General features: G+C 40.8%; 1 protein-coding gene across 3 annotated transcripts in view; it reads left to right on the top strand.

Moving 5' to 3' along the window:
• Positions 1-907: 907 nt before the first annotated feature.
• The window catches only part of LOC140734349 (MORC family CW-type zinc finger protein 4), a 143208-nt gene continuing 131841 nt past the window's right edge, over positions 908-12274 (top strand). For 2 of the 3 annotated variants that reach the window (XM_073058183.1, XM_073058184.1), the window contains exons 1-2: positions 908-1020; positions 1120-1192. In XM_073058183.1, the coding sequence (XP_072914284.1) occupies positions 982-1020; positions 1120-1192 (112 nt within the window). In that variant the 5' untranslated portion in view covers positions 908-981. The remainder of the gene's footprint in view (positions 1021-1119; positions 1193-12274) is intronic. The other variant, XM_073058185.1, reaches the window with a different exon arrangement.

Raw genomic sequence — 12274 nt, forward strand, 5'->3', positions numbered from 1 at the left:
TTTGTGAAAAGAAAAGCCTGAAACATTAACTTTTCACAGATAATGTCTGAACTGCTGTTTCCAGCATTTTGTCCCTCTTATTATTCTGTAGTAATGATTAGATTGGTCTATTCAACGAATATAAGTAACAGCCAAGTGATTCAAATTTTGAGAACAAAAAGTTGAGAAATAGAGCTCCAACAGTTAATTTTTCATTAAACATCAACCAGTGCATTTTACCTTCTACACTCAAGTTACCAAGTTTCAAATGACACTACTGCCACACAATTGTATTAACACAAACATGAATTAGAAGCAGGCAAAGGTCATTCGTTTCTGTGTCATTAGTTAAATGACAATAACTAATTTTACGTCTTATATTTTTCTTGCACGAACCCTATTTCCTCTGATTTGGTGTACATTTAAACGTCTATTCATACCTTGAATATACTGAATAACAAACTTCAAAGCCCTCTGGTACAGAATGACGAAGATTTATAAATATTGGGGTGAAGAAATTTTCTTTTATCATAAGCCTTCCTCGACAACGTCAACAACACTGCCCTCATCAATACATTTGTTTCTTTAAAGAGTTGAAATTGATCAGGTAGCGTTTTTTCCCCAATAAAGTCACGCTATTTTTGATTAATCCTACCCTCAGAATGTAGATTTAGTCTTGTCCCACAGCTCCCTAATCCCACTTCCTAACTGACGTTACCGGCTCACAATGACATGCTTTTCCTGAATAAAGCCCTCACATTTGCCGTCCTCCGAGTCATCTAGCTGTGGCCGTCGAAGGTTTGTAAAAGCCCATCCCCGCCCGTCGCCGTCGAGGACGAGGCCCTGCGGGCTGAGGGTCAGTGCACGAATGGCCATGTTGTGCGGCGCCTGCAGCCAATCAGCGGCGAGCTGCCCGCCCTCCCGCCCTCCGCGATGTACGGCGGTCGCCGCCGTTGACAACACTGCGCCCTCACCTGGGAAACGAAGGATCCTTGATCAAACATGGCGAGGTTAAGTGAGCATGGGATTCGCCTCAGTGCGGTAAGCTTTAAAATTCCGAAAACAAGCCGGGGAAATTCAGTACAGCCCTGCTGCAAAGCCGCCGAAATGATGCTGACAGTGTTTTATTTTGCTCTTCAGATGAGCCCTACCTACTTACACACAAACTCGACCAGCCACACCTGGCCTTTCAGCGCAATCGCCGAGCTCATAGGTAAGTGGCACAGACGCACGTCAGTCTTATTTCTTAATATGTCGTCGCGGGTCCCCGATACCGCAGGGCAACGTGGCCGGAGTTTATCATGCTTACATTTTACATTTAATTATTTAATTTGGTTCAAACTCTCAACTGCATTGACAACCAAACTTGCAAAGGGGCGCGTGATCAGCTCCTCGACTGACGGCTGCTCGGGCCAATCGGGTGGCGGAGCTGCATGTTTAGGGGTGGATTGGTGAAGGAAATTTCTGATGGATGTTAAGTTCAGCCGATTAACGAGCTGGCGGAGGGATGGGCGGGTAGTAGGCACTAAAATGTTTGATTAACATTGGTGGCAGCCAATGAAATTTAAACTAACCGCCAATCGCGCACGCGAGTGGATCTGATGCTGTGGAGCTCGAGCGGGACCAAGTGACAGTCTCCAATTGGTGAGGGAGGAAGGAGGGGATAAAGGTCAGCAGGTTCGGTTGAGCTCTGAGCGGATGATCTGCGGCGTTTAGCAGCAATTTGCGGGAGGGGGAAAAGGCCGCGGCCGGCGGCGGATGGATAATGGGAGTAATTGGCGTCTGTTTGGTTCTTTCCTGTCCATTGCCTGCCGTCTTGCCCCGTTATTAAATGTGTTTGTTGTTCTCACCCAATCACAGTGTGCAACGGAATCACAACAAACCCCGCGTGACAATGGGAGTGAGCCTAGGGCTTCCGGGTTCGGAGTTGCGTGTGAACATGCGGGCCAACATGATTGGGCAGATGCGGGCACGGTGTGATGCAAGGGTGGGCGGAACCAAGCAGGCGGGATTCCAAAGGAAAAATGTGCAAATTAGCGAAACTTTGAATTTAGGGTATATGTTAACTCTGTCCCTTTGCTACCTTTTAATCTGCCTAGCAGTCTCTTTAGCTGCTCTATTGGAACTTTGTGAAGAGAACAGTGGAGTGTAAAGTGCGGGTAGATTAGAGTACGACATTTGCATTTATTGGCTGAGACATGGAGTTGTAAGGTTATATTGTAAATATACAGCACGCGAATTAAGCCACGGCTGGGATTATCACGCACATAACATGTCTGAAGCATAACAGGGAAGTAAGTGTTATGGCGAATGACAGCCGGAAGTATCAGTCGAATTTAAAATAGGCGGGGCTTATAGGACAGTACAAGTTAAGGATAAGGAATCGGCTTTTGGAGCATTCTTTCTCGTTCGATAAGTTCATGGCTGTTCTGACTGTAACCACAGCTCTCAGATTCCTGCTCATGTCAGTTAACTTCCGTGCTTATCAGTTGCCTTTAAATATTCAAAAATGCTGCTTTCACCGCCCTTTCAGAAAAGATTCCAAAGCAAATGACGCTCGGAGGGGGAGGAACACTTTGCCTTAACCAAATCATCCATAACCTTTGAACTGTGATCCCCAGTTCTCCAAATCTATGCAATCTCGAAAACTATACCCTACTGAGATTCCTCAGGATCTTGGTGTTCAAATCAAGTTGTCTTGTCACTCCAGTGGAAGTCTTTGCTGAATAATCGTAGTGGGTGTCCTGTGATTATGATGTTAATATGAGTTTTCCAAAACCCTTTAATTTTGAATATGTTTATTGAATCCCTGTTTAACAATTTGATGTAGGATCTAATCCTGTACAGCATTCACAACTTCTCCAGTCTCTCTGTAATTGAAATGCCTGCGTAGCAAAATGCCCTTCAAAAATTTTTTATGTGAATGGCTAAATCTGTCTTCTCCTGTGCTCCTTTAAGATTGTACTTTGTTGATTAATGCAACTTTCATGTCATTTTAAGTCAACAACAATAAATCTGATTCTGATATTTACTCTTTTCAAGCTTGCACCCTGACTGTTAAGTTTCACGTTTATGTGTATTCAATTTTATTTGTCTATTTCATTTGCCTTGTTAGTCCTTTTTTTCCCTCATTGTTTTCTACATTTCCAAGTCTTTAGTTTTGGACCTGCAAACTTGAAAATGTTGTCTTTTTCATCAAACTGAGGTCACCTAGTCCAAAAAAGAGAAGTGCTGTGCCTGGGATATATCACCATTTGCATTCCTTCCAACTGATAATCAAACATTCTTCTCTTTCAGCAATGCAGCAGCTGCTGCTTTAATCCCACGGACTTCAATTTTCTAAACATCCTTTTATAAAAAGCCCATTGAAAGTTCATTTATTAAAGTGCTCCATTTTCATCAATCGTTATATACTTAGAATTTTTTTGAAGAAACAAGATTATCTAGGTTCATGCTCAATATCATTTATTAACATGTGGCAGTTTTGCTTTGGATAATGATCTCTTGAAGTTCGTGCACTAATTACTAGCCTCCAGTAAGAAAGTTTGTCACTTATTCACCACTTTTATTCTGAACTGGCCGTTAACACATGATCAAAGCATTTTTCATCCACTGTTGTGGATAATTGAAGTGCTGACTCTAACAAAACCAAGTAATGATAGCAACTCCATGACTGTATTTAGCCGAATGATCCACTATGACCACTGAAGTGGCATGTGGTCCTTATTAAAGTGCAATTTACAGAGGAAAAACAATGAAACAACCACTTAGCATAGCAGGGCCAGTTGGAGGAAATCACATGAAAGTAATACCAGGTTCATTTCAGGATGATGAATTGAAACAATGGATCTGTCTCTTATCCAGGTAGTAATATAGGGACAACTGAGAAAATCTATAATACTTAGTGAATGATCATGATTGCTATTTTGTTGTGAGCTGAACTATACTGGATCACAATCCATACTGATACAGATAAAAATTCACATGAATTTCAACATTTAGAGTCTGATTTTACCACTGTATTAAAAAAAAACTGAGGCTTAGGGACTTCTGTGTAAATAAAAAGTGTGCATTGATGAATAGGTGATTGTGGTAAACTATGTATCCCTGTCTGGACATGCTCCTCTGCTGACTGCTCCTATGGCTCCTCCCACAGACCCCTGTATAAAGGCGACTGGGGCACTGCTCCTCACTCAGTCTTCGAGATGTCGTGCTCCCTTTTCGCTGTTAGTAAAAGCCTATCGTTCACTTCCAGTCTCCTGGAGTTATTGATGGTGCATCAGTGACCCATGCTGTTGATGTTATAATTCATGAGAAATTACATTCTAATGCACTTAGCAAGTAGTGCCAAGACTAAGGAGATGTCTTCATAGTTGTGGTGGGATCAGAATAATATTTATTGTCATTGTTTTTTCTGGCAGCGGTATTGTACAAAAACAAAATAAACAGTGCAAAAAATAACAAAGTAGTGTCCAAAGGTTCATGGACACTTCAGAAATCTGAAGGATGGAGGGCAAGAAGCTGTTCCTAAATCATTGAGTGTGGTTTTTCAGGTTCCTGTATCTCCTCCCTGATCGTAGTAAGGAGAAGAGGACCTGTCGTGATGGTGAGGGTCCTTATGTGATAGATTCCACCTTCTTGAGGCACTGTCTCTTGAAGACATCCTCAATGGCAGGGTGGGTTATGTTCCTGAAGTAGAAGGGAATAGATGCAGTTGTCGTAGTGCATGCTGAAATAAGTGATATTGAAAGGATTACAATAAAGATTACTGCTAAAGGAGTGTGAGGAGCTCAGATTCAAATTTAAAAATAACTACATAGGAGAGTTGAATATGTGGTTCAGATATTGATGTATAGAAATGGTTTTCAATTCATGGAGCACTTGCATCAATATTCTGTTGGGAGAAGCTTCACTTGAATTAAACTAGGCTAATATCTTAAATCATGGATTAGAGATAAGATGCTGTGGAAAGCGTGAGAAAAATTTTGTATTGTGTAAAAACACAATTTTAAGCAACATGAGAATTCACTTAATTGATCTTTTCAGCAATTGGACTATTTTTTGCTGTCTCCGGCTTTTTCTAACATATTAAATCATTTAATTTCTTAAATAACTGACTTTTAGTTAAGGCAAATAGTGCAGGTTACTGCACATTAACAGCTCCTTACATTTTGCTGCATGTGCGAGATTAACTTTGATTCTCATAATACAATGAAGAATATGAAAAACTGATGTGTTTCTTCTGAAAGCCAATTTATCAACTGGAGGAATACTAAATATAGTAGAAAGTACACACTGAAAATGCTGGAAATATTGATGAGGTCAGGTAATTCCTGACATACCAGAAGTGGAGGGAAAACAGCTAAAATTTACCATGTTTTCTGTGTAATAATAAAGAGCTTTCTAGATTGTTGTATGCAGCATTGTAGCCCTTTATCTTTCTGAAGTAGTGCCCAAGGACACATCATCAGTGATCCTTATTAATGGGAACCTCTTTGTCCATAGTCTCAACATAAGTAAAATTGACATTTCTGAGAAAAAATACATCAAATAACTCTTAGAATAATTATTTTAGTGTTTAGTGAAGTCCCCTGAACTTCTTTTAAAAATCAATCACAAAAGTTGTTATTTTGATTTTTAATATAATAAAATATCTTAAGGTGGTTCATATCAGAATAATCAAATAAAGCTTGACACCAAGTCTCAACATGATACAAAGCTGGGTAACAAGAATTTTGATCAAAGATGTAGGTTTTGAGCAAAGTTTTGAATGAGGAAGGAGTTTAGTTGTAGAATTTTAGTGTGTATGTACTTGAGGTTTGCAATGGTGAAAAATTAAAGGATTGAAATTTAAAGATTAAACTAAGTATTATTTAAAGATTAATTTAAGTATTAACTTTTAAGGATTAAATTCAAGGCAAGTATTATTGGAGGAAAGATTTTGGGGATTTGGAGACAAATGAGGACAGGTGAAGCTATGGAGAGAGATATAAAGGAGGGTGAGGATTTTAACAGAAAGCTATTATTTAACAGGATCTTATGCTAGTCAGCAAACACGTAGAACCATAGAACATACAGCACAGTACAGGCCCTTCAGCCCTCCATGTTGTGCCAACCCATATAATCCTTTAAAAAAGTACTAAACCCACACTACCCCATAACCCTCCATTTTTCTTTCATCCATGTGCCTGTCGAAGAGACTCTTAAATACCCCTAATGTTTTAGCCTCCACCACCATCCCTGGCAGGTCATTCCAGGCACTCGCAACCCTCTATGTAAAAAAATCTTACCCCTGGTGTCTCCCCTAAACTTCCCTCCCTTAATTTTGTACATATGCCCTCTGGTATTTGCTGTTGGTACCCTGGGAAACAGGTACTGATTATCCACCCTATCTATCCCTCTCACAATCTTGTAGACCTCTGTCAAGTCCCCTCTCATTCTTCTACACTCCAAAGGGAAAAGTCCCAGCTCTGCTAACCTTGCTTCATATGACTTGTTCTCCAAACCAGGCAACATCCTGGTAAATCGCCTCTGCACCCTCTCCATAGCTTCCACATCCTTCCTATAATGAGGTGACCAGAATTGAACACAATACTCTGTGCGGTCTCACCAGAGATTTGTAGAATTGCAACATGACCATACAAATTTCCTAATTTGTATCGTGTAATGATACAAATTAGGAAAATGACAGCAGAGTTTCCTATAAACTCAGGTTCACAGAAGTAAGGTAGGGAGGCAGAAAGGAGTGAGTTGGATAGGGATTCCATATATAGAACTGACATATATCATGAAATTTGTTGTTCTGCGGCAGTAAATTGCAGTACATAATAACTAAACTAAATTATAGTAAGTATATGTGTATCTACCGTAGATGTTGAATTATAAGCCGCTACTTTTTTCCCACATTTTGAACAGCTTTGAACACTGCGGCCTTTACTACGGTGCGGCTAATGCATGGTTTTTTTTCATGCCGCCAAAAACATTTTGCCTCGTAACAGTAGACCAATAAAATTGATGAGTAGTTCACAGAGGTCCAATGAAATTGTACGATAAATCAAGCGCACTTTCACAATTAAATTATTGTAAATCAGTCATTTGTACTCACCCTCATCAACATGGAAAACACTCGAAGAAAAGCATTGTGCTGCCTTTATGGCAGTTATTTAGTTTATAATATTTTCGCTTAGTAATTCATTTGTTAGTATTTTCTAGTTAAAGTTAGAAGTGTTTTAACTATATTTGTTTTCTGTACTACATCCCGGGATGCTATGACATCACATCCGGTTTCGCCGCGTCTTGTGGGAAATACCGGTTTGCGATAAACGGGAAGGTGGGGGGCGAGCGGCATTGGATCTGAGCGAACGCTGCTTTTAAGTTAAAGGCGATCAATAACTTTTCCTGGTAGGCTGCAGTATATATATTTTTTACCAGTCGTTAGGAGATATTGGAATGTTGTTCAGTAAAAAAGTATACGCAACGTAATTTGTGTTACCGATACGTATGTATATTTAAAAGTAGCCGCGTTACAGGCACGGTTCGAAAAAAAGCATTTGCAATATGTATTTGTTTATGTTACCATATGGATTTAATTAAAAGTTAAAAAATCCTCACGTGTAATATCTTTCTGTGTAAATATCTCATATTACAACGTGGGACACCTGCGGCCGAAAATCCGGTGCGGCCTGTACAAGTACAAAATTGATTTTCTTTCTAAAATTAGAGCCAGCGGCTTTTAATCAGGTGCGCTCTGTAGTGCGAAATCTACGGTATATACTTTCAAAATAATATGTTAACTTAAGTACCGTAGATTCCGGACTACAGAGCGCACCTGATTAAAAGCCGCAGGCTCTAATTTTAGAAATAAAATCAATTTTTTAATTGTAAAGGCCGCACCGGATTTTAGGCCGCACCGCTACTTTTAAATATACATACGTATCGGTAACACAAATTACGTTGCATATACTTTTTTACTGAACAGCACGAACAACATTCCAATATCTCCTAGCGACTGGTAAAAATATATATACTGCAGCCTACCAGGAAAAGTTATTGATCGACTTTAACTTAAAAGCAGCGTTTTCGATCGGGTCTGACGCGCTTGCGCAATGCGATCGGGTCTAATCGGGTCTGACGCGCTTGCGCAATGCGATCGGGTCTAATCGGGTCTGACGCGCTTGCGCAATGCGATCGGGTCTAATCGGGTCTGACGCGCTTGCGCATTGCGATCGGGTCTAATCGGGTCTGACGCGCTTGCGCAATGCGATCGGGTCTAATCGGGTCTGACGCGCTTGCGCATTGCGATCGGGTCTAATCGGGTCTGACGCGCTTGCGCAATGCGATCGGGTCTGACGCGCTTGCGCAATGCGATCGGGTCTAATCGGGTCTGACGCGCTCGGGTCTTGCTTTTCTTCGAGTATTTTCCATGTTGATGAGGGTGAGTACAAATGACTGATTTACAATAATTTAATTGTGAAAGTGCGCTTGATTTATCGTACAATTTCATTGGACCTCTGTGAACTACTCATCAATTTTATTGGTCTACTGTTACGAGGCAAAATGTTTACGAGGCGGCATGAAAAAAAAACCATGTATTAGCCGCTCTGGATTATAGGCCGCAGAGTTCAAAGCTGTTCAAAATGTGGGGAAAAAGTAGCGGCTTATAATCCGGAATCTACGGTAAATAGTGCAGAAAGAGAAAGAAAAGTAGCAAGGTAGTGTTCATGAGTTCAGTGTCCATTCAGAATTCTAATGGCTGGCAGGAAGAAGCTATTCCTGAATCATTGATTGTGTGTATTCGGGCTCCATCACTCCTAATCCATTTCATTAGGAGTTTGAAGAAATTTGGTTTGCCACCTAAAATACTTGAAAACTTACATAGATGTACCATGGAGAGCATTCTGACAGGCTGCATCACTTGTCTGGTATGGGGGCGGCTTCTGCACAAGACCAAAAGAAGCTACAGAAAGCCTCCACAGTATCCAAGGCATCTTCAAGGAGCGGTGCCTCAGAAAGGCGGTGTCCGTTATTAAGGACCCCCATCTTCCAGGGTATGCCCTCTTCTCATTGTTACCGTGAGGAAGGAGATACAGAAACCTAAAGGCACACACTCAGCAATTCAGGAACAGTTTCTTCTCCTCTACCATACGATTCCTAAATAGACATTGAACCCATGAACACTACCTCACTTTTTAAAATACATATTGCTGTTTTTGGACTATTTTGAATCTATTTAATATATGTATATACTTATTATAATGGATTTATTTATTTATTTTCTTTCTATTTTATTATGGGTTGCATTGAACTGCTGCCGCTAAGCTAACAAATTTCACAATGCATGCCAGCGATAATAACCCTGATTGATTTCTGTACCTCCCTCTTGATGTATCTATCTGAAGAAGGCATATCCTGGGTGATGGGAGTCCTAAATGATGGATGCCAGCTTTTTGAGGCATTGCTTCTTGAAGATGTCGTGGATGCTGAGGATGCTATTCCTCCTTATGGAGCTGACTGAGTTTTCAACTCTGCAGTTTATTTTGAATCTATGTAGAGCTTTCCCCCCCCCCCCCCCAAACTAGATGGTGACACAACCAGCTAGAATGTATTAGTAGTAGTATTGTCCAATATTAAACTTCGGTTAGGCTGCATTTCTGGCTGCCCAAGACAAAAAAGGTTGTGGAGACTTTGGGGAGAATTCAGAAGTGTTTTACCAGGATGCTGTCTGGATTAGGGGGTATTAGCTATAAGGAAAAGTTGGACAACTTGATTATTTCCTCTAGAGCATCAGAAGCTGAGGGGAGAATTAATAGAAGTTTGTAAAATTATAAGATGTATTATGAGAGTAGACAATCATAATCTTTTTCCCAGGGTAGATATGTCAAATACTAGTGTCCATAGCTTTAAGGTAAGGGTGGGAGGGGATGTGAAGAGTTTAAAGGAGATGTGGATGGCAATTTTTTTTACACAGAAAATGGCAAGTGCCTGGACGACATTGCCTAAGCTGATAGTGGAAAAAGCTACACTCATGGCGATCATGAGGCACATCAGTGTGCAGGGAATCAAGGGATGTGGCTCATGGACTTGTGCAAACAGAAGGTATATGTTTAATTAAAAGTTGGTGGAGACATGCTACATTTCTTTAGCCTCCTGAGGAAGTGAAGATGTTGGCGAGCTTTCTAGGCCATGGCATCTATGTGGTTGGCCCAAGACAGGCTATTGGTAACATTCACTCTCAACCTCAATACAATTGATATAGGCAGGAGCATGTACATTGACCCCCTTCTTGAATCAATGGTCAGTTATTTAGTATTGCTGACACTGAGGGAAAGTTTGTTGTCATGACACCATGTTACTAAGTTCTCTATTTCCTTCTTGTACTTCCTGTACTTAGACTCATCGTTATTTTAAATATCGTCCACTACAGTGGTATCTGCAGACTTGTAGCAGAGTAAGAGCAGAAACTGTTCATATAGTCATGAGTGCACAGGGAGTAGAGCAGGGGGTTAAGTATGCAACCTTGTGAAGCACCAGTGTTTAGAATAATCATGGCAAAGGTAATTATCAACTCCCAGGGTTTCAAGGTTGATGATGAGTTTGCTGGAATTATAGTGTTGAATGCAGAGCTGTAGTCAATAAACAATAGTTTGACTAAGTAGTCTTACTGCCCAGATGCTCCAGAGATCACTGTAGGGTCAGGGAGATGGCATCTGCTGTAGACCTGTTTGGATGGTATATGAATTGCAGTGGGTTGAGATTGTATGGAAGGCTGGAGTTACTGAATGTTGTGACCAGTCTCGCAATGCACTTCATGATGCTGGCTGTCAGAGCTAGTGAGCTAGTGTGTGTGGGGGGTGGGGGGTGTAGTTGTTACAACTAGAAACATCCCATCTGGCCTCTGGGGTATATTTCTATTCACTTATTTCTTAATTACTTTGAATTTTATTTGTGACCATATTAGGAACTCTGGGTACCATCATAATGCCAGAAATCTGATTTAGAGGTTTAGACAAGGGTTTTTGGGAATGATTTGGAAGGCAGAATTATGTTCCTGAATTTAAGGGAGCAAGGGGAAATTGAACTTGTATTTACAAAGTTCATGAGTTTTGTTCTTGTTGTGAACATCAATGAAGATTGGAAAGGGCACAGTATCTGAGCTCAGAAACTCAATAATATCAACTAATTAGGGTGCTAGGTTGGCAAAATTTGTGTTTAGCAAATTTAAGGAAGCAAGCATGGTGTCTATTTGGCCAAACAATCTACTGATCATGAGGGAAATTTTGTTGAATGCAGGACCAAAGACTAGATGGTTGAGATTTTGAATGTGCAGTTCCAGTGAATTGGGAGAGAGCTTCTGCCTGAAGCAGATATGGGGAAAAAATGGTATCAGACAAGATGAAAGTGAGATGTTGCCAAGCCAAGTGAGACGTGATCGGGGATGTTTTTATTCTCTTTTTCTTTTAAAATGCATATAATTGAATTAACATTCATATACATGGAGAGTAAAAATTTTTTATGTTATGTCTCCATCTAAATGTGCAATTTATAGTAATGTATAATAAGTGGTATATATAACAGAATAGAAACAGAAATACAGTTGTGTCAGCCTGAATTAATCAGTCTGATGGCCTGATGGAAGAAGCTGTCTCAGAGCCTGTTGGCCCTTACTTTTTTGCTGCGTTACCATTTCCCAGATGGTAGCAGCTGGAACAGTATGTGGTTGGGGTGACTTGGGTCCCCAGTGATCCTTCGGGCCCTATTTACACACCTGTCTTTGTAAATGTTCTGAATAGTGGGAAGCTCACGTATACAGATGTGCTGGGCTGTCTGCACCACTCTGTAGAGCCAGTCACAGACATCCCACCCTGCAAAAACTCATTTCAGGGAGGTAGCGCCATCAATTTGTGGGAGACTCCTGAGAGAGGTGGGATGTCTGCAATAGAGTGGCTCCTTAGCAGCTAGCCAGCTAGTTTAAATAATGTTAGCTATGCTAATGAACGAATAATGCCTGTTAAACTCACCTCTCCTGCTCCCCCGCTCCCTCGCTTTTACTCTCCCAAAAATCGATTTCCAGGATATTGTATATCATTTGCGGGTGTTAGGGAGCCACTGTCAATTTGCGGGAGACTCCCGGAACTTCTGGGAGAGGTGGGATGTCTGCAGTCAGGATACTCTCAATTGTGCCCCTATAATTGGAGTATAGTGGCAAATTTTCTGATAACCAAGTAATTGCAAATGCTGGAGTTCTCAAATAAAACCAGAAAATCCACGAAACACTGGCCCTCAATTTTTCAGGTCA

The sequence above is a fragment of the Hemitrygon akajei genome, chromosome 10, assembly GCF_048418815.1.
Source record: "Hemitrygon akajei chromosome 10, sHemAka1.3, whole genome shotgun sequence".
NCBI classification, from domain to species: Eukaryota; Metazoa; Chordata; class Chondrichthyes; order Myliobatiformes; family Dasyatidae; genus Hemitrygon; species Hemitrygon akajei.